General features: G+C 40.2%; 2 protein-coding genes across 2 annotated transcripts in view; both read right to left on the bottom strand.

Annotated features, from left to right (window-relative positions):
* The window catches only part of dve (SATB1_N and homeodomain domain-containing protein dve), an 897,131-nt gene that overhangs the window by 691,500 nt on the left and 179,306 nt on the right, over positions 1-26,325 (bottom strand). The window lies entirely within an intron of this gene.
* On the bottom strand, positions 20,774-23,377 carry LOC135701879 (phenoloxidase 8-like). The gene is made up of 6 exons (XM_065222823.1): positions 22,841-23,377; positions 22,320-22,775; positions 21,970-22,263; positions 21,576-21,909; positions 21,249-21,510; positions 20,774-21,181 (listed from the first exon to the last, which is right to left on the bottom strand). Exons 1-6 carry the CDS (start codon positions 23,363-23,365, stop codon positions 20,980-20,982), a joined length of 2,073 nt encoding a protein of 690 aa, XP_065078895.1. The 5' UTR covers positions 23,366-23,377; the 3' UTR covers positions 20,774-20,979.

Raw genomic sequence — 26,325 nt, 5'->3', positions numbered from 1 at the left:
TAATGCATGATTACAATTGCATGAAAACTGTTAACTGTCCAAATAACCTTGATTTTTGTGACTACTGATTCTTTATTAAAGCTTACCAATATTTAAAAAAAAAGCATTCCATATTGCGTTAAACCATTCCATGGTGCATAATAAAGAGTTTGTTCAATTCCAATAAAATATCAAAAATTATAATAAAAAAATGTACTGCGGTTAACTTAAATTGAACTTATGTGTATTTTGTAATACTTGTTTATTTTACATTCATTATATTTTATATATTGCATGACTAGTAAATTATTTTTATTTCACATATTTAAAATCTCATTATATCATTATAACTATAATTTTCATTTACAGAAAATAGTTGTCCTGCAGATACTGATGGTGTATCAAATAGCAAATCATTGTTATTTACATTTTATTTTATTATTATATAATATGATCTATGGTTTTCAGAATTTGGACTACCCAGAGAATAAATTGAATATCATCATACATTAGGCCAATGTTTTTAATTTGTTTTACTTTTGCAGAATTTTGCTCTTTCAAGAATTATTCATTGATACTTTTTTTATAAATCTTGAATGCTCAGATATCCTCAACTATGTAGCAAATTGATTCTTTATTTAAATTGTGGATTAATTAAATAGGTAAATTTGAGTTCAATCATACCACGGCCAATGATTATAAATAACAAAACTTGTTTATTTTTTTTATATGTTGCATGTCACTACATATATTATATAAATTATACATTGCATGATGTACTATTACTATTAGCGTAATATTCCAGTTATCCAAGCAAGTCATCGAAATTAATATGAAGCTGATGAAGCAGAGGAAATAACAACATTAAATAAAATTATATTTTTCGTCTGTTAGTTATTCATCACAATTTTTAGCATTATTGTTAGTACCATTCGAGCAAAATATATTTAATTGCCTTATATACCCTAAACATTTCAGTGCTGCATCCACCTGCCATTGTGAGCTGAGGAGGTATAGAGCTGCATCTTATTATATGTAAAATATTTCTTCATTGCAGTAGCAACTATATTATCCATATAAATGTATTTCATTATGTCATATTTTAATGTTCTGATATATTTCATTTCTCCATTGCATATATTTTCATTATATAAATAAATACTGGGTTGGGAGGGAGCATCAGGGTATCATTCAAACTGAAACTGGACAATGGTATGATTGACAGCTGGAGTCTAGGAGGGAATAAACCCTATCATTTTCTTTATCCTACCGATTCGATTGTGGTGGTGTGAATTCTACTCCAACAGTTTCAGGGCGATTGACGCGCCCTTCTTAACAAACCATCCAGTAGGAAGCTTAATAAGTATTGCGAATTGTGTTATTCGATTTGTTGGAGCGTATCGTTGGAAGGAGATTCTTAAATTCCCGTGGATTTCGCGTAAGTGTCTCTGCTTACGGGTCCACCCTTCCGTTTTTGGCCCTTCATACAGCGATATAGTGAATTCAGATCGGTAGCTCAAATTGATCTTGCTATTAAGTGGAGCTGCATCCAAGACAAGTCTTGAAAGGATGGTGGCTACCTTACATACATACATACAAAAGTAAGAGGTTGTATCCAAGACACGACCGTAGATTTACGAAAGGTAGTTTTGATGTCACAGCAAAAAATAGTATATATTAAATTGATTTCTTAACTCGTTAGCAGTGAAAAGGTTTGATAGGTTGAAATTTGGAAGCAATTTGAGAGTTCTGTTTGTGAGGTGCTCTGTCGATGTCCATGTAGTAAAAACCAATTCTGGACGATATATCTTGGATACAAGCTCTTACTCTTTAGTTTACTCTTTTATCAGTCATTTGTGGTCCTGAAAAGGACCGATGGGTTGCAAGCTTGGAAGCCAGTTTAGAACAATGCTGTGGAAATTTGTCCTCAGTGTTCTTGGAGATGATAGCGGTACCGAAATTAAATATGTATTAGGGAAAACACATCAATCACAGCATTTGAGCCTACCGGACGGTACCTACGTTTATGCTTTTTGATGCAAATTTTAAGCCTCTTCTATTAAGAGAATTCGGCATAGTTCTCTTAATAGAAGAGGCTTAACATTGGCAAAAAAGGCATAAATATAGCTACGGTCTGGCGTACCCAGTGCTTGGAATCTTTATTCGGTGACTGTGTTAGGGAAACTACTTTTCCCATCACGGAAACGCTTCGTTTCCTGATGTCAAAATTAGGCATTTTCGTGCAAAAACGCACAGAATTTTTGGTTCATTCAAAAGATAATTAAAAAAAAAAAAATTGATTGGAGGAATTTCTTGCTCAAATATTTCCATTCGCGATATATTCGCGATCAATCATAAATTGGAGATATTTATGCTTTTTCTAGCGTCCTGGAGAAAACCTTACGAAGTGTTTCTGGTTATTTGACATGGTCATGTGGTATTCGGTCATAGTGAGAATTTTAATGTACCACTTCAATACTTGACGCATTTGACCACAAACTTTTGGTTGCTGGGTTCATTATCAAAGAGCTTTGGAAGTGATGTGGCTAGCAGCAAGGCGAGTGAACGTTAAATCAAAAAATTAACTCTTAAACAACAATACTTTATGGTGGTCCTAAAAAGAACCGTTTTGACGTTATGGTTGAATAATGCTGAGCTATTAGGGTGTTCAACACGGATGAGGCTGGTGAGTTGTATGTTGTTTGGAGCGAGGGTGACGCGCTCGGCATAAATGGCCCACAGCGGCTCACGAAGAGCAACTGAATCCGATCAGCGGTTGAGGGGAGCCTTGATAGCTAGCTGCTTGCGGGGAGCCTTTTGTTGAATACTGGAGAACATCACCACTCACCACACGCGGTGATTGAATTAACAACGTGAGACCGGATGGAACTCAATTTTGAAATCTGTGTTAGAGAAAGCGCTTTTTGCAGGCAATCGGTGACCATTTTATGATCATAGCAACACTTACACATTCGTGCAATTTTCAATAGTGTCATTTTGAAAAATGATAAATCCTTAATTTTAACAGATTCGTAGAAAAACTTCCTATCGATTTGCGTATTCAGAATAAAAATCTATCATCTCTGGATCAAAATCAGCCCACTTTCATACCGCGACCGACTTTGGATTCTGAAATTACACTGCCAATGTTGCCTTAAAAATATATGGTCAGGTTACACGGGAGATACGTACCGTGTGAAAAAAACCTACGAGATTTTGATTTTTCACATGCTTGAATGTTTTTAAAAAATAGGATTTTGATGCCATTTGTAATTATAGCATGCTATGGTCCATATAGACATATTTTAAAAATGTCTGTATTTACACCAAAAATTGTGATTTTTTTTCTAAGTATGCCACTCAATTACCTATAGCTTGAAACGGATAATGTGATTGAAATCAAGTCGATAGGTTGTATCGTTGTCGAGAAATCGTTAAAATCGTACCGTGTAAATCGCGAAAAACCGGGTAAAAATAACCGAGTAAAAAAAAACCCGTGTAAAAAAAGACTTCAGTGTATGTTAGATTTTAACGGCGCCGGTGGTGTAGTGGTAAGCGTGATTATTTCTCACTCCAGCAGGCCTGGGTTCGATCCCAGTCGGCGCCGCCGGGATGTTCTGAGGCATAACATCTCTGATCACGCCTTCCTTCGGATGGGAAGTAAAGCCGTTGGTCCCCGGTTCATGAGTTGATGGGTCGATAGGTAGGGTCCAGGTGTGGGAGCTGCCTTCCTGGCACGTCGGTAGCATTGGTGCTCAGCACGGAAAACAAGATCGACGGAAAAAACAAACCAAAGGAAAAAAAAATATGTTAGATTTTAACATATGGGAACTGACATCCGATTGATGACTTTGAAAAATGTCCAAAAAATACTCTTTATCAAATTTATAGTGGTCCTGAAAACGACCATTATCTCGTGATAGTTGGGTAATGCTGAGCTATTAGGGTGTTAGACACGGATGATGCTGGCGAGCTGTATGTTGTTTGGAACGAGGGTGACGCGCTTGACATTGATGGCCCACAGTTACTCACAAAGATGGATCCCGATCAGTAGCGGTGATTCCTCCTTCTTCGGTGAATGGACGCTCATGTGGGCTGCAGCTTGCTGCTTGCGGACAGCCTTTCGTTGTGTACAATGTTTAACAGCAGACGACTGACCGAACACCACCAGGGAGACGGGATTGATTTCGATTTTGAAATCTGTATTAGGGAATGCGTTGTTTGCAGGCAATCGGTGATAATTTTGATCACTTTTGCAACAGTTGGACATTTGTGTAATTTTCAGTAGTGACCTATTGAAAATTATTGAAAAAATTTCTAATCGATTGGCTAGTTTAGAATTAAAATCCATCCGCTATTGACAGAGTTATATGTGATCAAAACCTGACCACCTGACTTTTTTTAATTGCACCCCCAATATTTTGCCAAAAGACGTAATCCTATGTCAAAAATTGTATTAAGTTTAAAAAAGAGAATTGTGTGAGCTGTGTCAATTCCGGAGAAATTACCCACACCAAGCTATCCACCAGTCCACAATATCTTAGTAAATGTATAAGCCATGACTCGGCGTGGGTACACTAAAACCTCCATTTACGAACGATAATCGATAATCGAATTAGTGCGTACAAAACCTCGTTATTTGGGATTTACTTCGTAAAAAAAAGCTCGTTATTTGGGATTTACTACGTAAAAAGAGGTTTTTGAAGATATTGTCAATTACCCCAAAATATGGGTGTTTTTGGAATTGGGGAGACGTGCAGGGATCGGAACTCGATGTCTGACACGATTTTGGAATTCAACATGGAGGCTTCCGGTTTTTGAAAATATAAAAGTAGTGACCATCAGAAGGATGAGCACTGGGTTATTAGGCTAAAGATCATTAGACCGATTGATCACTAGGCCGATCTGGTTGACTAGAAAAAGTTTACAAACAAAAAATAACTTAACAGTCGTTAAATTTTGTTTTTCAGAAGAATTTTTCAAAGTGTGGTGAAAATTTGTGCCCTAAATATTAAAAATCCCGCCCATGGTAAAAAAGACCATTTTTACACAATTTGGATTCCTGTCAGTAATCAGCCTGTTTACTGTAGTTACTATACCAAAAATAAAACACTTTTAAGAATCTACATTAAAACCTCCAAATTGACGTTCTAAGATCACGAATAGCTTATTTGGTTGTGGAGTAATATAATTAAATTTTTAAAAATCTCAAAAATCCAGGGTTTTAGCTCAGAATAATCTGCGGTTTTAGAGCAAAATCAAAAAAGGCGTTTGTTCAGAATGCTAAAATAAGCGTTTTGGTCAACTTTGGCTAAAATCGGTGACATCAGCCACAACTTTTTTTTTAAATTATGTACCCACTAAAGCGGCAATGACCCACATACTTAATTATTTGTAGATAATTTTAGCTAAGAATAAGTTGCTATAGAAGTATCAAATTTTGCTTCAGAAGCAGACAATATAATCAATAATATTATGTTCTAATGATATACGCCATTTTCAAATGGAATAATTCTCGATTAATCAAAGTGAAATTATTTGCCGATAAGACAAAATTGACTCGCAAGTTGAGCTTCATTGGATTCTGAGATGATGGTTAAGTTGAATGGCAGTTGAAAATGGCAGTTCAGACATGAAAAAGTTTGAAAATAGTGTTTCTAAATTATACTCGAGTTCCAAACCCTTTTGGAAACTCACAATTAAAAAAAAAAACCTCAAAATCCTATTCCAGCGCTTAAAGAAGGTGGTAACATTTTGATCACAAATTCACAAAAAGCTCAGAAACTTGCTAAGCATGATTCATGGGGTACTGATTTGGATGAAGTAAGATCTATAACTAAAAAGTTTCATAATATGAAACCTCCTGGTGGTTATGGAATTTTCTATATCCGTATCAAAAAACTCCCAGAGAGTACCTTGTTTTTCTTGGTAAAATTATTTAACAGATGTTTCCATTTGGCATACTTTCCTGATAAATGGAAAAATTCAAAAGTTGTTCCAGTTTTGAAGCTGGATAAAAATCCAGCTGAAGCTTCTAGCTACCGTCCAATAAAATTTCTTTCTTTTATAAGTAAACTTTTTGAAAAGATGGGCTTAGATAGCATGATGCTTCACATCAATACGAGCCAAATTTTTGCAAATGAGCAGTTTGGATTTCATCATGGGCATTCAACTTCTCATCAACTCTTTAGAGTTACAAATTTAATTCGTCCAAACAAATCTGAAGGCTGCTCAACTGTTGTTGCTTTTCTTGACGTAGATAAAGCATTCGACGGTGTTTGGCATGAAGGTTTAATTGCTAAATTGAAAAAGTTGAATGTTCCACTCTATAGTATGAAATTAGTTTAAAATTATTTAACTGACAGAACTCTGCAGGTAAATTATCAAAATTGCAAATCGGAACGACTATCTGTTAAGGCAGTACCGTCGCATTAATGACCATTCGCTTATTTTCAACTTGCATTCAATTTTCACACTGTCGTACTCTAGCACAACTATCACCCTACCCTCTCCAGGACTTTCTCTAGCTAATAAATTATCAGACTAAAGCTTCATGTTGATATTAGATAGAATTTCCAACCATCTCTGAAAATCGTAAACTTTACGTATGAAGTAACAAAACAACACTTTTTATACACTCTAGAATTTTGACTGTAGATCTTTTATTTCTTTTTTAATATATAAATAAAATAAAGTAGCGTTTTCTTGAAAATCATGGAAAATAGAAAATGTTCCCCTGGACCGATCGATCAACAACAAAATTGGATTCATAAAATTTAGACCACAATAAACTATCCTCCAAATTTGGTCCAGAATTGGAAGAGGTCAATTTCACGTGCCTCGGTCACTTGGTGCGGAATGACCCATATGTAAGTCTAGGTATGCTAGAGACAATAAGGCTTGATGACCATTCGACCTAATGGCCAAATACCCATCAAAAAAATTCATCACATAAATAGGCATTAAATGAGAGAGCCTGCACTCATCATGAAAAAAGTGGAACTAACCAAAATTATCGAGAACATAATTTTTCATAATAATTTTTATTTGAAAAACTGCAAATTCACTAACAATGCTCCTCCAATGAAACGTCTTAAATTTTTATTAATTATTAATTTATTTGATAAGGCGTAATCGAATTAACTTTACACAGCCGTGAATTCTTATTCACTATACAAAACATCTTAAAACTATATTCAAAATGTGCAACACATAAATATTTTCCACTATCCAATAAGCCTCCTCCATCAGAACGGGAGCCGCTTCCAGTGGTTTCATTGTATGGCAGTATCGCCAACATGGGCAGAGCGCTTCCATTGCAGACTCACTCATCACGAAACGGTTGCTTTCCAAAGTGGACGACGCATCGACCGAAATAACTGCTGATGAAGAACGATGAGGAGAACCACACAATGGTTGCTTTTGACTACCGAGTGAACACACTGAGCCTTTCAAAGAACTGAATTGAAATAACGCAATATTTAAAAAAAAAATGATTATTTGAGTACACCACAATTATATTACTAAGCCATAATTTTGTTTTGATCTGTACGAAGTGTGTATGTATTATCATATGGCATCCAGGAGCATGGATTGGATTACTGCGATATTAAATATCTCTTATTAAGCCAATTATTAATGCAACCTCATTTCATAGAATTGTCCAGCATTGCGTGCGGACATGAATATATCTACCAAATGTACGTTTACTCCTATTAGCTTCACACAAAAATTTACAAAAATCAACAAAAAGTGGTGCTTGATATCGATAACCTTAGTAGTTTATATAATCCATAATATGTGCCATAGCAATGAATTCATGATTGTCCTCGTGCATCGTGAGCAGTTCCTAGTACTCCTAAGTCCTCCACCTTTTCATCCAGACTGAATCAGGTGCCACTACATTGTGGCTCCCACACTTATAGTGAATTTGTTTTTGAATCAGTTCCAACCTGGATCGGGTATGAAGATTGGGTCTGCTTGTTGTCTTTCTAACGTCAGTGTGAACGTTTGTTTTGACGTAGGACTACGTCTTTGATTTCTATATGGGGGTTTACTTTGTGAAAACCGAAAATGGAACATGTAACAAATTAAGAAAGATTTTGAACGTTAATAACTCAGTTGCCCCTGATCCAATTTCAATAATTTTATCACCAATCGATCAGAAATATGACTACGCATCGATAACAATGCTTTTGAATGTTGTTTTTCAACAAGACACCATTGAAAACTGGTAAATGTCCAGCATTGTCTAAAAGCGTCAAATTAACTAGCAAATCTACTAAATTACCTACATGCAAATGCTGCTTCCCCAGCACAGTCGTCAGAGAGTAGTAAGTAGACGAAACAAGTCGAAGTGGTTTTCGCCTCCGATCCTCAGGCACGTGTGAATAGGGAGGATGGAATTGCATAATATTTTGCACACTCATCGCCATACTCAGAACCACACGCTCCCAACGACCACACCACTGTGTGGTGGTGTTCGGTCGTCGAAATTAGTAGCAGCAGTAGCAGCAGTAGCAGTGCTTTCGGCGTGTGGCGTTGAAAATTGTTCTCCAGTAACAACGAAAGGCTGCCTGCAAGCAGCGAGCTGCAGAGCCCACATAAGCAATCATCAAAGGAGGAAGAAGCTGCACCGCTATGCTATGGATCGGAATCAGTAGCCCTTCGTGAGTCGCTGCGGGTCGGTCATCTATGTCAAGCGTGTCACCCTCGCTCCAAACGACATACAGCTCGACAGCCTCATCCGTGTTGAACACCCAGCTCAGAATTTTGTTGAGAGTATTATTTGGACATTTGTCAAGGTCATCAGTTCCCGCAAGCAGCTAGCTATCAAGGCTCAACCTGGTATCTATAGAAGGTGTGGAATTGTAGGCCCGAATGTATTGGTGAGATTAATCATCGTCCGACCATTTTCCAGAACACGCTGGTAGGAAGTGTTAAAAATCCAATAGAATTTGAGAGAAGTGGGAATAATTCACGTTGGGTGAATATTCAGTCCCCAGAAAGCCAATAAAATCAAATTTGTGAGAAAATAAGCTCTCACGAGTTCAATCTCTCGAAGTCCCTCCTTTTTTATATATTCTGCAAAAACGATACTTTCCGCCCCGCCCCATTCATATAATTCGGAAGGAAATCCTGTGAGGGGTGAATTGAATACACTTCAATACCAAAATGCACAAAACTTAAAAAATCATAAATAACAAAAAAAATCAAAATACACCTTCTAAAGTCGGGTAGATGAATCGAAAATACTCAAGTTGACAGTCCCTTGGATTCCCTTCATCAACTTTCTCTTTGAAATAAATACTACAAATTTGATATGCTTACAAATAAAAAACGGAAAGAGTTAAGATAATTGATGATCGATCAATTAAAAGAACTAAATGTTCACATTTGTTCCGTCCACGAGCGGTCCTACGTCAAGCTTCTGTTCGTGCCCCTAGGCACAGACCATTCTACTTTTTGTAGCCTGGCTCGGGTTGAGGTTTGCACTGACAATAAACTCGAGTTCACATGAATTGAAACTGGTTGCAACCTGGATGGTAAAACAAATTTCGCTATAAGTGATTTTCAATCGGTACAATCGGAGGCGCAATCTGCATTTGCATACTCAGTCAAAACTGGTGGGGTATTTTCTTCACCAAATCTTTAGGTCTGATGCACAACATGACATACACCATACTGTACACCAGTTCATATCAGGCTTGATTAGTACCCCCACTCTGCATTGGCGTAGCTAGAAAATTTATCTGGAGGGGGCCTAAGGGGGCCTGTTGCATTTTTCTTGCTAAACTACTTTCAAATAAAAACTCGCGAAGATGCTATTCAATCAATTTGGGTCAAGGCTATTTGTTTTTTTGGTATTTTTTTTCTGTGATCTGTGATGATATTGAGGCTTACTATTATTTGAAAGGTTGAAAAAATTTGTGTATATTTATTTTATGATAAAGATTGGGACCTCGATTGTAGGAGTTTTAAGGCTTACTGATTTGAACAAGCATAAATCCTTTGTTCATGCTTCTTGTAATGAAATCAAATAGCGTCCAGATCTCATAAATTTAAGCATTTCAAACGTAAGAAAATTCTGAGAGCTAGGTAATTCCATGAATTTAGAACAAGTTTTTTTTTTAGATTTTGAATATCTCATCATCAGTTAAATCTCAGAAGGAACTAAAATTATATTATAGAAGTTTGAATTTTAAAATTTTATAAAATGTTCAAAGCCTACATGGTAAAGTGCACACTTAATAAATTTCATACATTAATGACTTGCAAAAATGTGTAAGATATATGTCCATGCACAATTCCTAACATTCTGAATGTGAAAATGAAAATAGTTTTGAGATCCCAAACCCATATGTTTTCAAGATTTTGTAACTAAAAAAATAGATATCTCTAATACAGATTGTAAGCATAATTTCTTCGAAAATAAATGTAAAGAAAAGGTCACAAAATAAGATCACTTGTCATACTTCTATATCCAGTAACTTATTCAACGATTCCTAAACATCTTTAAAACTCCCTTTACAAGTGTTCCTCAACTTCTACGAAGTTCTCTGAATTTATTCCAAGCTCCATATTTATTCCATCTCTCGTAATCCTACAAAGATCTCTGAACATCTTTGCACTTCTAGAAAAATACCTATCATCTACAAATATTCCTAAACACCTGGAAAATTTCTTGAAATTTATCGAAGTTCCCAAAACCTCCAAGAAGTTCATAGATCTTTTTTGAAGTAAGATCTGTGAAAAACTCTAACAATGCACCCAAGCTAAAGCAAAGATTCCTGAAGCTCTTAGAAGTTAATTGGACTGGTTTTAGATCTTCTACAAAATTTCCTGAACTTTTTCAAAATTCCTTACCCTTATATGAAGTTTTACGCAGCTCCTCAAATTGCTATGAAATTCGCAAACCATCTACAAAGTTTGTTGCGCTTCTTCGTTTCTTGTTGATTATCGAAATTTCTTGAATTTGTACGTAATTTCCACAAGTTTTCCATGTCGATGAGGCTTCAAAATTATATAGTGGTTTCCGATCAACAATGAGCTTCCTTGAATAGAATAATGTTTTATTAAGTTCTACGAAGCTCCTCAAACTTAAATAATTTTTTCCATTTTTACGCAGTTTTCAGAACTTTTCCAAGTTCCTTGTTTCTCCGATTTTTTTTTCTGAAGGTCTATGAAGTTCCCAGAATTTCTACTAAGTTTCTTCAATTTTTACGATGTTTCCTGAACGTCTTAGAAGTCCTTGAAGTTTTATGAAGTTCCCAGAAGTTGAAAGAAATACCCTGAGCTCATGGCCAACTTGTAGAGCCTGAAGACGTCTTATTATGCCATCGTTTAAATGTCGATATCATAAATTTCTCAAAACTGATTCTTCTAGTCCAGAAAATTTGAAAAGTAATCAACTTAAATGAGTTCAAAAAAATCGTTGTTTGAATTCCTTCTTTATGAATCGCGAACTAGACAAGCTTGATAAAATACCAGCGAGTTAAAACAAAATCTGAGGGGGAGGGGCTATATAATTCTGGAGAGGCCTGACCCCCTTGTCACCCCCATTAGCTACGCAAATGCCGCTCTGTTTTGGAAACTTAAGGCCCTTAACCATCAGAATGTTCACAGGACTACATGCTTCCATCAATAGCAGTCTCAGTCAGAGCTGGCAAATGTCATTTACAATTAAAGACCTCACGCGATATTTACAAAGATACTTCTGTCACTATCATCATTACTGAACGTGACAGTGTTGTTAACATCGCTATTACTAGCACATTTATTTGTATTATTGTAACTTGAACCGCGGAAATCTTAAACATATATTCACTCTACCGATTACATACTGTTGTCTGCCTAAGCTCATCAAAATCAGTTGGAAATGTTGATGTCAAAACCGTACGACAATTATTCTCATGAATGCTTCATCATCGGAAAATGACATGAAATCTAATTATAGGTAGTTTCGTCTCGTGATAGTGTGAGGATCTGTTTTGTCATTGTCACATGATGGCCGTGATATTTACCAGCTCTAGTCTCAGTCACACAACCGTCATCTCGATCAATTCCAACTCAAATGCCAAACGAAAAGTCTAACTTCTTCGTAATCTGACATTTTGAATTTCAGCGACAATGTTTTCCTCAGTTGCTCGGTAAATGGAGTCAACTAATCCACCATCGTTAACAAACTACATTAGATGATGCCAATCGTGACGGTCATTCATTGGAAAGTCTTAGCCTTTTCATCTTCTTATCCTTTTCATTCAATTTCAACCCTTTTATTATCATCGCTAATACCCACTCATTCAGCCATAAATTTGCTCCCATTCTGTGCCCACTCAGCAATCACTGCTGCAAGTATATCCCAAGAAAGGATTTACCAGAAAGTGTTATTATTTTATTAGGATTTTATTTCTTCTCGCAACAGCGTCAGCCACGATCACTGCAAACCGTAAATTGTACTTTTAAACTCAATTACTCCCACGGAACGCCTCCGCGCTCTTGGCTAGGCTGCAGCGAACGGCGAAAATGCGCGTGCTAAATTAAACGTGAAAAAATGAAGCCCTGGGAAATTTTCCATCACCCGCCACTGACTGCCCACCCGCAGCCGACCGTCACACTCGAAAAATGCGGTGCTGCGAAAAAGGATTAGGGTGAATCGCGAGCACTTTTCTTGAAATGATGAGTCTCGTCCTCCTCCGCTGGCTTGGCTGCGAGAAGGTAGATGTATAGCCACTCCGGGTGCAAAGGGTTGAACAGACCGGATGTGCTTTCAAGAGGAAAAACCCTTTTCATGGCTTAATTGAATTCTATTCCGCGATTATTTTATGGACCTAACTAATTCCATCCGGATGATGAGATGTTGAACATACCGTTGTAGTTCCGTGATATCTCAACATCATCCCAACTTCGTTGGTCGAGAGATACGTTGCGTGTTGGCGAGTCAAAAGCTGAGCAATCCTTTGCGCTTGGGAAAGTGTTGCCAAATTTCGTGGAATTTGTGTTTCGTAATGGATTGAAATTAAAAATTCACTTGCAAACACTGGTTCTTCATGGACAGACAAATACTTTTTCGGCCCACTTCCCATTTAATTACGATGTTCTATTCTTTTGACTTTTGATACCATGGAGATTGGTTATTCGATTGCTCCGGACCAGCCAAAGTTAATGAGGATATACCACCGCACGTCAACCACATGCGATACGCGTACATCCGGAACTCGAAAGCCGACAAAGCAGTTTTCACGAACAACACAGTCAGCCTTCCCTACCGTGTTGGCGCTCCGCGTCCACTCAAGGATAACGCATTAGTGAATAGAGCTGGGATATTTTCTGAATCATGTCCCAACGAAGGCAGCACGGCTTTCATCGTGTTCGCTTGACTGGCAGGAAGTATCCTTTTTCGCTCAATTACAAACAACCGAGCGGAGTAACTCGAACGTACTACCTAAATTTACAGGACTCGCTTTTTGAGATGATAGTTGTGTTGTCGGATGCCAAAGTGCTGCTTTCACATTTTTCTCCAGTAGAGAATTATTACCTCAATTGCCTCCGTTCAGCGGGGCAAAGATAAATAAAAAAGGATTAAATTATAATTAAACGATGATAATTTGTTGCCCTACTACTCGTTTGAAGACCAGAAGGAAGAAAATTCGACATAAGAGCCAGGGATTAGGCTGGTAACGAGAATGTGTACGCTGTGGGAGACTCTCGGTGGGGTGAGATTCATTCCGGTTTCCGAAGACGCCAGGAAGAAATAAGTTGTTCGACTGCGGTATGATTAGGTGCAGTAAATCTTGCGAAACAACACAGATGATTTGTGGTCTGGACGTTCTTTCGTAGCTCTGCAGTTGGCTGAAGTAACTGGAATCGAATAAGATTGGCTAGAGAGGCAGCATCCAAGTAGAACGGAAACACAACTAGTGGATGGAATTAAAGTGGAAGCTTAGAAAAAATATAGGTAATAGTAGCTATTTTTCGATGAAATGCTTCAAAAACTTACTTTGACTATATGTTTAGTTTAGTATTACTTCTGCGTGAAGTCAACGATTTACAAAGTTGAAGATGCTAATTTCGAATAACTGACTGAAGTGGTAATTTTTATACGATAGATGAGGGGGAGATGAAAGTATAGAATTGATAGTTCCGTTTAGATTACGGCAGTGTGAAAATTGCATATAGAGAGTAAATAGCGAGCTAGGACAACTTTTAAGGAAGGTACAAATCGGTTTTATCATCTCTCTTTACCAAACTCCCCCTTTGGAGAGGAATGGTGGTTAACTTTGTTTTGTTTTTAACAGCGACGGCGTGCAAAGGCCGACAATCTATGGCAGATACTTTTTTATTAATCCAAAATACCGACAATACGGATATTTTTGGAACGAAAACGACGTGTACAGGGTGGAAATTGATGTTTAAATCTTTCTTTTAATGAGATAAAACGTTATGGTATTCGGTTGGATCAAGTACAAGAATTAATATTCGAGATTTAAGAAAAGAATTTTGATAGGAAAAACATATCAAACACTTCTCGAGGTCAACAATTGTCGTTGCTGTCAGTACTGAAAAATAGTAACAGCAGGTTGAGCAGGAGCTTGATCGTAATTGTCATTTTCGGAATTCTGATTTTATCTTAATATAAGATAAAGCGTATTGAAATTCGGAGTTAACAAAAGAAACTATATTCGAGTTTAACGAAAGACGTGTTAATCAGGAATCTATATAAAATCATTTTCAAGCACAGTTGTTGTTGTCGTTAGTGAGGTCGCCGTCGGGATAGAAATCTAATAACAGCAAGTTGAACTGGAGCTTGATCGTAATTATTTTGACATATGGAGCCTGGATGCCTTGTGGTGACCGATTTTGCTTACTGAGCAGAAAATAATGGGTTCAATCTCAAGCTCCTTCAAACTATAGAATTAGAGCGTATTTTGGTTTGGTTGTTCCTTAATATGAGATGTATTGAAATTCGGTTGTAGGAACGAGTACGTAATAGAACTAATAATCGAGTTTAAGGAAAGATGTGTTGATCGGAAATCGGAGTAGTTGTTATCATCGACGGTGAAGTCGCCACCGAGATCGAAATTTAGTAACAACTAGTTAAACGGAAACATGATCGTAATTGATTTGTGATATAAGGAGCTCGGTGGCCTAGTGGTGGCCGATTTTGCTTACTGAGCTGAAGACCGTGGGTTCAATCTCACGCTCGTTCGTGCTGTTGAATCGTTAGGACATCAATTCAGCATATCGTTTACCAAAAAGAATCAGGCTATAATCCCAACCCTTTAATCCCACATCTCAGTGATTCCTCGTGGAAGTGCAGAGGTGTTCTCGGTTTTCATTAAAGCAAGTATTACGTCAACATATTCCTATCCATTCCTTTCTTGACCAACATTTGGATGTGGTCGGCACTAGTATTTCCTAGTTTAAGACCACCAGAACACATTGCACTCTTGGTGGCTTTTCATCACATCACATCAAAACACAACTTAACACTGCTTTTTTTTGTGAATCTCCTGTTCACTACTTTGTGAACTTGCAAGAAATGTTTAATTTACGTAGATATTCGTTGTTTTAGTGGTTGCCGTCGTCGTCATTGGCAGTACCATCCATTTATTTAAAACTAAACATCAACCGTAGAAACTATATGAATTATCGCGTACCTCTGTCGTTCGTTACATACCAAGCGAAAACTTAATCGTATTTTGTCGTAGAGCATTGTGTTTTTAAGATGCTCGATGACGCTGGAGGGACCGTTTTTGCTTACTGAGCAGAAAACCATGGGTGTAGTCCCATGCTCTTTCACAATAGAATAATCGCCATTGCCGGGATTCGAGAGTATAAAACGCATTAATAACCATAAGTTGAAATGTTTAAATCATTATTACAGTGCAACTACTCCTTACCTATCAGTAACCATGAACCTTAAAATGAACAAAAATAAAAAAAATATTCTCTTTCGATAGTCGGCTGCCGCGAGTTAAAATGAGCAACACATAAACAACATAGGCTTTTGGTCGTATCACCAGCTTGAGGCGAATCCTAACCTGATATCCTACCCAATTCTCCAACTTCGTAGCACTTATGAGGATGTCTCACTAAGTCGGTGGCCTCTCGTTGAGTAAGTACTACAACAACATTTCCTTTCCTATCCCTTGTTACGGATAAGCGTTACGGTTGAGAAAAGCGATAATCATGCTTTTGGTACCTTACCTTACTAATCAGGCTAAGACCTTGTTGTCCTCTGCTATCCGAAGAAGTCGTCTCCACTCTACCCGATCCATGGCCACAGTTCGCCAGCCTCGTAGTCTGCGAAGGGTCCGCAGGTCACCTTCTACTTGGTCGATCCACCTTGCCCGCTGCGCGCCTCTTCTTCTTGTTCCTGTTGGGTCGCTTTCTAGAACCATTTTCACTGAGTCGTCGTGCAGCATTCTTACGACGTGCCCAGCCCACCGTAGTCACCATGAACGATGGATGGTTCTCCCAGCAGCTGGTGCAATTCGTGGTTCATTCGCCTCCTCCACGTTCCTTCATCCATCTGCACTCCACCGTAGATGGTACGCAACACCTTCCGTTCGAAAACACCAAGAGCGCGTTGGTCTTCCACGAGCATAGTCCAGATCTCGTGGCCGTAGAGGACCACCGGTCTAATCAGCGTCTTGTGACCGGAGCGTCCTCCGGAGTCCATAGTAGGCACGATTCCCTGCCATAATGCGTCTTTGAATTTCTCTGCTGGTATCATTTTCGGCGGTCACCAGTGAGCCCAAATACACGAACTCATCGACCACCTCGATTTCGTCACCGTCAATCTGAACTCGGAGTGGAAGGCTAACATTGTCTTCCCTAGAACCTGTTCCTTTCATGTATTTTGTCTTTGATGCGTTGATGGCAAGTCCAATCCGCCTAGCTTCAGCCTTCAGTCTGAGTACGTTTCCGCCATCGTCTCAAAGTTCTTTGCCATAATGTCACTGTCATCGGCGAAGCCAAGAAGCTGGATGGACTTCCTGAAGATCGTGTCATTTTGTCGATACCAGCTCTTCTGATCACACCTTCTAACGCGATGTTGAATAGCAGACACAAAGTCCATCACCTTGCCGAGATTCAAAGGGACTCGAGAGTGTCCCCGATACGCAAACAACGCACATCACTCGATCCATCGTCGCCTTGACCAATCGCGTCAGTTTGTCCGGAAATCCGTACTCGTGCATAATCTGCCATAGCTGATCTCGATCGATTGTGTCGTATGCGGATTTGAAATCGATGAACAAATGATGTGTGGGGAGGTTGTATTCGCGGCATTTCTACAGAGCTTGCCGAATCGCGAAAATTTGGTCCGTATTGCCTGGTATTGCCCCACGAACTCTCTTGCAAATGGTGACAGGCGGCGGCATAGAATTTGGGAGAGTACTTTGTAGGCGGCGCTCAGCAGTGTGATCGCGCGGTAGTTGCAGCAATCTAACTTGTCGGGCGATTGTAGATTGGGCATACGACACCTTCCATTCACTCCTCCGGTAATATCTCCTCCTCCCAAATCTTGGCAATTACCCAGTGCAGCGCTCTAGCCAGTGCTTCACCACCGTATTTTAATAGCTCACTTGGTAGTTGATCTACACCAGTCGCTTTGTTGTTCTTCAGCCGACCGATCTCCTTCTCAACTTCTTGAAGATCGGGGGCCAGTAGCCTGTCGTCTTCTGCCCGTGCGCCAAGGTCTGTTGCCATGCCACCTTCGTTTTCTACTGCCTCACCGTTGAGGTGCTCGTCATAGTACTGCTTCCACCTCTCAATCACCTCACACTCGTTCGTGAGAAGGCTACCGTCCAAGTCCTTGCACATATCGGCTTGCGGATCGTAGCCTTTGCACGAACTATTTAGCTTCTCGTAGAACTTCCGTGTGTCGTTTACGCGGTACAGATTTTCCATCGCCTCGTGATCTCGGTCTTCCTGCTGACGCTTCTTCCTTCGGAAAACCGAGTTTTGTCTGTTCCACGCTTGTCTGTATCGCTTCACATTCAATCTCGTGCGGTGTTGCAGTATTCTCGCCCGTGCTGCATTTTTCTTCCCTACTAACAGCTTGCATTCGCCGTCAAACCAGTCATTTCTTCGGTCCGGGATTGCAGTACGTAGTGCCACTGCAGCAGTACTACCTATGGCGGAACGGATGTCCCTCACAGTCATTTTCAAGAGAAGCTGCGCCAAGCTGCTCTTCCGTGGGTAGTGCAACTTCCAGCTGCTGCGCGGAGTCCTGGGCAACTCCGGCGTCCCGTAGTTGCTCAATGTTGGGTCACGGCGTTCGATTTCCACGGGTGTTATGCACCGTCGAGAGTTTTGAGCGCATGCATACTGCAACTAGGTAGTGGTCCGAATCTATGTTCGCACTGCGGTACGTGCGGACGTTGATAATGTCGGAGAAGAACTTCCCGTCGATTAGAACGTGATCGATTTGGTTTTCTGTGTGTTGGTCAGGTGATCTCCAGGTGGCTTTGTAGATATCCTTGCGGGGGAAAAAGGTACCTTGAACCACCATACCACGATAGGCTGCAAAGTTCACGCATAGTTGGCCGTTGTCGTTCGATACGGCATGCAGGCTGTTTGGCCCGATTGCCGGTCTGTACATTGCCTCCCGTCCTACCTGAGCGTTCATGTCGCCGATGACGATTTTGACGTCCCGTTGCGAACAGCCGTCGTACACCTGCTCCAGCTGCGCATAGAACGCTTCTTTCTCATCGTTGGGTCTCCGTTCATGTGTGCAGTGCACTTTGATAGTGCTGTAGTTGAAGAAACGGCCCTTAATCCTCAACTTGCACATCCTCGCGTTGATTGGCTGCCAACCAATCACGCGTTGGCGCATCTTACCCAGCACTACAAAGCTGGTTCCCAGCTCGTTGGTGGTGCCACAGCTCTGGTAGAAAGTAGCCGCTCGATGCCCGCTTTTCCATACCTTTTGTCACGTCCAACAAAGTTCCTGTAGTGCTACGACTTCGAAGTTGCGTGGTTGAAGTTCGTCATAGATTAACCTAATTATCGCAGCCCGGGAAGCCGAGCGATTTGCAGTTCCATGTTCCGAGTTTCCAATCGTAGTCCTTATTTCGTCACGTAGGTCTGTGCTGATTGTTCCGATGAGGTTCCATAGATCATTTTTTACGTGCTGAGCACCAATGCTACCAACGCCAGGGAGGCAGATCCCACACCTGGACCCTACCCATCAACCCATCAACTCATAAACCGGGGACCAACGGCTTTACTTCCCTTTTGAAGGAAGGCGTGATCAGGCTTTTAGGCCTGCTAGGGTGAGAGGTAATCACGCTTACCACAACACAACCAGCACCGCTGGTTCACGGGATCATGAAGCGCCCTGCAGTGAAGCTAGCCTCTCTGGACGTAGCTGTTAAAGGCATTTCTGATGGAAATCACCCACCGGGCAATCGTCAGTTATCGAGAACGTTAGTTCAGAATGCCATTCGAACCGTCAGTCTGACATCTAGCAAAGAACGGAACTGGGACGATGTGTCCAGAGACGGCATTTGGGGCATAATTGAAGTGAACGTATTTTAGCTCAGTAGATCGATAATTATTTTTTTCCTATAATTTGCTGTAGTTAAGTTAAAGTTATGTGTAGGGAATTTAGCTAAAACCATTTATTTGAAGTATAATCTGTCGAGTTATAGTCAGTTCGAGTTAATCGAGATACCTTTAAGGAATTTTGAAGACCCACTACAAAGACAACAACGTATATATGATTGTTGCGGGAATTGTAAACAGACCGAAGACCGCCGTCACTTCCAGGAAAACTTTCAGAACAATGGATATAGTTTTAGATTTTTTCCCCACCCTGTGAGAGATCTGGTCAAAAAAATAAACTTTGGTAATTTAACTTAACTTGGCTTAAAGTAAACTAAATTTACTTTAGAACACATTTGAAATTTCAGAAGTCCGTGGAATATATGGCGATTTGAATTTGGGGTCAAATTGACCCCAAGGTACAGACAACGTTTGTTTTTTTTTAAGCACAAACGAAGGGTTAAGAACGTCACGAGAAATAAACAGGGTTATTCCGAACATCACCTCACTGTCACTGTCACTTCATGGAGTGATATCATAGTGAAATCTTCGGAGCCAGTGGACCGACTTCAAAAATAGTCAATAGTATTTAATAGGACTACGGTACCTTCTATTTGGTACAGTGGATTGACCAACAGTTTAAATTTTCAAATTTGATAGAATACTTACCGAGAGATAGGGGAAAAGGCTCTAATATTGGGTCCATCGCCAAAAATCTGCTGCTTATCAATTTGATGAACGCGTCATTGGAACGGTACTTATGGATATTTTAAATCGCTATTGAAAATTTAGTCGAATGCTGAATTTATGTATGGGCCCAAATTAACTAATTAGAAATAACGACTTATCTTCAGCTGTGGTACTCATTTCTCAGCGTGTGATATAGTATGATCATCATTTCTAGTAACTGTCGAAGGCAAACATTTGGCCAATACATAATGTCACTAATATGATTTCAGTCGAACGAGTGCAAGTTGCTTCTCAAATCATACCCATTATATCAGAAGCAAAATTATAAGCCACAAAAAAAAGTCACTCATCCTATTAGAATAATAAGCAGAAATGAAATCAAAGAAAGCTTCCCGTTTCGATCAAAAAAGACAAAGCAGCTTGTATAACCAACGAGAAGGTGGAAAATGTTTTCATTGGCATCGGTTGCATCCAAGAAAAATTTCTTCCATCCCATTAACCATTCTCGAACGTAATGCGAATGGAACAGCCAGATAATGAAGAAAATGCATTCTCTTTGATGATGCTCTAGCTCCGAGAAGAAAAGAAAACTAACGAAGGTTTTATTGAAAGCAAGCTCGAGGAAAAGAACAATTTCCACTTCTTTGGTTTGCTAATTAACGAACGAACCGAGAGGGAGGGCCAGGTTTAATTACTCGTCTAATGTACGCCCGATTGGTGATGGCACCATCAAAGACAAAACGGAACAAAATCGGATCACGCCCTCGCAATTACAGTATTGGTGAATTTGATCGTAACGTCCGTGGTGCGCATGTTCGAGTACGGGGCGGTGTAGTCCTGCAAAGTTTCCACGGAAGTTGCTGATCGTCTATCGAACGGGAATCCCATGGCTCGACCATCTGGGTATTTTTGATCCCGAAGACCGCAGAACGAATGCGAGTCGGCGCATTTTGCAGCACTGGATAAAATGAAAAAAAAAACAATCCTGATTAGTTGAGGGAGGTTATTATTCAGCGACAACTTACTCTGCAAAATCGATGTTCTCGCCAATGTTTTCGTTGGCATAGTTTGAAATCATGAGGAACAAATCGAAACGCATACCCTCGGGAGTTCCTTTCGGAAGGAGCATATGTTCGGGCCATCCACAACCGCAGAAGCGGAACTGCTCCAGGTCGGTCTTGTTCGGGAGATCTTTTTCATTTTTGATCCGACGGAATGTGCGGTCGAAGGCAACGGTTACACTGGATTGATCCGATCTGCGTTTGATTGTGTTGGTTCCTGGGTTCACTGAAAAAAAAAATCAAATCAGTTAAGCTGTCTTAAATCACGTCTTGCGTTAAATGGCAACGAACATATAACTCCAAATTTATCCATTTCTATGACGTAGCCTCTCCAATCGCTGTACTTCAGAGGCGTATTACGATCGTCCACTTTTGGTGCCAAGAAAATGCGAGCAGTTCCACGGATCGGAGTGCTGTTTGAATTTTGAACCTCGAAAATGTACGAAAATGCCGCATGTTGTAGGTGAGTGAAGGAAGCGAATACATTTCCGTCGGGTCCAAAGTCCAATCCGGCAGCAAGATCAACCTGCGATCGTTGCCAGTAGGTCAACAGAACGTTTTGTGGGACCTTTGGTCGATTCAACGAGACACTGAGACTGGAGATGGCGATTCCCGGAAATGAGAGCTACGTGGATTAAAAGCACTGTAGTTATGTCATTCTCGTTGTCAAAGTCAGTAAAACTACCTCATTTGCGGTGTAGGGATCAAACGTATCTTTGTGACGAACAAGGATATCATCAATGAACGAGTGCCATCTGTAGAAGGTTGGATCACGTTGAGCCGTGGCCACATCTCCCATTATGCCGTACTCCTCTAGGTAGCGGTTTTCCGGATCATGACAGAAGGCTAGCGCAATGTGGCCTGAAATGTGCAGGTTACCGTAGAGTTTCGGATTAATCGACAAATCAGAGGCTTCGACAATGTTTGAAAGAATGTCGATTCCAGTTTTCTCGTCCAAAGGCACGTTTCTCCCAGAGGACTGTAATCATTCAATAATAATAGTAGATAGAAGGATAACCTAGATATGATACTTACATCCACAATGAATCCAGCATCGATTGCAGCGTAAATTCGATCTCTCCATTGTTCCATTTCGGTGATTGTAAACTTCAGCCCTTCAACGTAGCGATCAATGTCCTTCAGTGCGAAATTCCTCGGTCTAGACGCATATGGCCGATTGTTGGAACTTCTGACCATCTTCGGGAAATAAGCTTCCGGGATTGAATCACGGAAATTGTGCATACTCTTCGTCTTTCCCAACCGGTTGCCAAATCTTTCCACATTGTACCGATGAATGATTTGCTGATGCATGTAGAAAAACAGTTCACCACGTCGATCCTTATCGATCACTATCTTTGGACCTGACGTGGGGTAAACCAAATGCCAATGCCAGTGATGCATATTAACACCAATGTCCTCGCGGAAATAAGCCAACCTTTGTTCATCGTCGCGATCCGAAGCCGTGTAGTTTTGCGGAAGCTCAATTACCATCTGTAAACAAACCCCCTTCGACATTAAATCTCCCATTTCCCACAAAACTTTGAAAACAATCTCACCCGATTAGCTTGACTGACTACCTTTCCCTCCTCGCGCAGCTTGGGAAATACAGCCGGATCAACAAACTGATCTGGAAACAGTTCCAAAATTGAAGGTAAGTTCACACTGCTCGTATCCTGTCGATGCTGCACGGCCACTGCCAGAGCGTACTGGAACAGGAACACGTTCAACCGATCGCGGCTGTACGACGCCACGCTGAGCAGCGAGGATATGTCTGGCTGTTGCAGGAACAGGTCGATCAACTGTGACGCGATCTGACGGTGCTTTTCGATGAACAACGAAAAGGAACCTCTCCGATCGATCACTTGTGCAAACGAAATGTCCGGTACACCGACGTTTCGCACCGGAATGCGAATGTCAACATTGTCCGTGAAGCGTTTCTGGAGCTCATCGCCGATTGGCCGGTACCGATCAGTTAGGTACTCGTCCGGAAGTTCCAGCACGGTTTTGCCATCGTTTTTCGGATAAAACGTTGGCTCCAGGGGGCGCTGGAGAAGCGCGAGCACATCCGAACTGGAGGTCATTTTTGACGACGACTGAAGCGAATTGTTAGTGGGACGATACGTGTGTGAACACTAATCTGAAATGGAGTGCACAGAATGTTTTTATAGCGTGAAAACCGACGATAGCTGTCCGGAGCTGTGGTTTTGCGGTTTTTGGTTTTAGGTTCAGCGATGAAGGACGCATTTGACTAATTTAAATAAAAATATGGTCAGTTATTTAGTTTATGTTATGTCAGGGAGATGTTTGAGACGCACCCTAGTGATTGCTAGATGAAGCTGATAAGCTGACCTTGAATTGATCAACTGTTTGAATGTAACATTGTTGCTTTAACGGTAAGGTTTGCTTCTCTAGTTCAATTCAATTCAATGAATCGAGAAAAAAAAGTGAGAAGAATATCTTTCATGAGGTGCAATGGAAGATAGAATGGCAAATGTGTGGTACATCAACTGTAACGGCCTTAAGGTGATATTCTAAGGAAGCTTTAGCGTGAAATTTCAAAAGCACAAATCGCAGCTTCCACAAAACATTCAAAGGTTGCTATACTAAGTACTATGATGCAAACAAAGACCAACAATTTAATTATTGTATCTTTTGTAGAAGCTGATCTTTGAGCTTTTGAAAATTCATACTAAGGCTTTCTTTGAGTATCACCTTAAATTACGCTTAAGAGCAATGATTCTCAATTTGTCGTTTAAATAGTGACACACCAAGATATTATGGAGGGCTCACTTTAATGCCGAGCCTGAACATCGAAATGTGATTGGTGGCTGCCCACAGAAAGGTGGGGTGATTCATTCAAATTAACCAGTGGATACCCAGTTATGGGCAGTTCAAAAATTACGTGACGCAAGAGGGAGAGGGGTGAGTGTTGAAAAGTGCTACAATTTGTTACACAATTTTTACATGAAGAAATCATTGAATGCTCTAATGTTCCTTGAACATCAAAAAAGTACTCTAATCTATATTTCTTGAATATTTCCTCAACTTCTGCGAAGTTTCATCATTTCTTTCCTTTATTTTAACGTCGGTCTCTGTTCCGCAATCTAGTGCCAATCACCGACGGACATCGATTACCATCCATTGACGGCAATCGAATGTGCAGGAAGGCAGCTTCCACACCTGCGTAGGATATCGCACCCATTCAACACACATACACATGGGCCGGGACCAACGGCTTTACTTCCCTTCCGGAGGAAGACGTGACCAGAGATTTTTATGCCTCAGAAAAGGGAAGTTTCATCAACTCAATTAAGATCTCAAAACATCTTTGACCTTCTGCAAACCTTGAACCAATTTTACTAATTTTCTTACATATCTGGGCGATATAAAGTTCTCAAAGTATGCTGAGTTTCTACAGTACTCCATGGACTTCTGTGAAACTTCCTGAACATCTATGAAGTTCACTGAGCTTCTACAATTTTAGCTGAACTCCTACAAAGTTTCTTGACCTTAAACAAAAATACATGCACGTCCAACAAGGTTTCAAACTTCCTTGAATTGCTACGTACTTCTCTTGACTCCTGCAATGTTCTCATCATTCCTTTGAAGTTTTCTGCACTCCTAAAGAGTTTACTGAACTATTTACAGTTCCGTTGATTTACTTCTAAGTTCTGTGAATTTAAAGAAATTTATCCAAATATCAATTAATTTTTCTGATCTATTTTAGAAGCTAAGAAGTATTAAAATGTTATTTTAAGTTTTAGAAAATGCCCTAAAGCTAAACGAACAATGTTTATGAAGTTTCTTAAAATAAACCAAAGTTTCCATAACTTCAAACATGTTTCCCAAACTTGCATTATGTTCCCAGTTCTACATTGCATAGTGAGCCAATAATTAATCTAGCAGGAAACAAATAATAACGCTTCAGGATTGCATCCAATTGAGTTAACGTCTTGAGTGAAGTTTCTTGGATTAATTAGAACTACAATTTGATGGATCAAAATAGATCATGTGTTGGACCCAAAGATGGCGCAGCGATACAAGAGTTCAGTTTCGAACCCTTTCGGATCAGGGCTGAAAAAATCACTAAATTTCATCAAAGTTCACTATCGGATACGGTTGTGTTTTAAGTCGGATACGGTTGTGGTAAACCATTCTCACATAGCTAACAAAACCCCAGTTAATATGAACCATGCTAATAAACTATCCACCCCAGGCACCGAGTCATCGCTCTGGCAAGGATGTCACTAGAACTGCAGTGATCTCTCGTCCTCTTCCACCCACTTCCCGCGTGGGCCAAGGTTTTTCGCGCAGCAAGAAAGGTTTCGAATGACAACGCCGGGCGTTCAAACAAAATGTAACCATTATTTCCGATATTGCTAGGATGCGCATTTTTTGTGCCACTCCAGTCGTCTCACTCCTTTACCCAAATGACTCTTTTCAACATACACAAATCAATGTAACTAAAACTGTATAAAAGGAAAACGCATTTCAATAAACGAGGGTCAGGATTGGCACCAAGGTGATGCTGCGTACCAAAGCGGAGTACGAAGCAACTGTGAAGTACCTGAAGGATTCCAGGTCGGAATACTTCATACATGACATCCCCAGTGAGAAGCTCTTCAAGGTAGTCATCAAGGGCTTACCGAACTTTAACCCCAAGTCGATCGAAGAAGAACTTAAGGACCGTTACAAACTAGCCCCAATCGCAGTCTTCTGGATGACGAGGAGAGACAAAAACGTGAAAACGTACCCGGATTGCCTTTTCCTGGTTCATTTCCAGAAGGGAACGGTGACGCTCAATGCGTTGAAGGCCATCCGCTCCATCAACTTCATCATTGTTCAATTGGGGCCATACCGTGGCGGCCGTCACGACATCACCCAGTGTCATCGTTGCCTGAATTTCGGGCATGGCACCCGAAACTGCTACATCAATCCGCGCTGTGGAAAATGCACCCAAAATCATGTTTCCTTCGAGTGCGTTGTCGACGAGTCGGAAACGAGCAAATGCGCCAACTGTGGTGGAGCTCATCAATGGTCC

The sequence above is a fragment of the Ochlerotatus camptorhynchus genome, unplaced genomic scaffold, assembly GCF_037179485.1.
Source record: "Ochlerotatus camptorhynchus isolate MF236.1 unplaced genomic scaffold, CSIRO-AGI_Acam_v1.1 ptg000178l, whole genome shotgun sequence".
NCBI classification, from domain to species: Eukaryota; Metazoa; Arthropoda; class Insecta; order Diptera; family Culicidae; genus Ochlerotatus; species Ochlerotatus camptorhynchus.
This window is presented reverse-complemented; position numbering and strand designations above follow the sequence as displayed.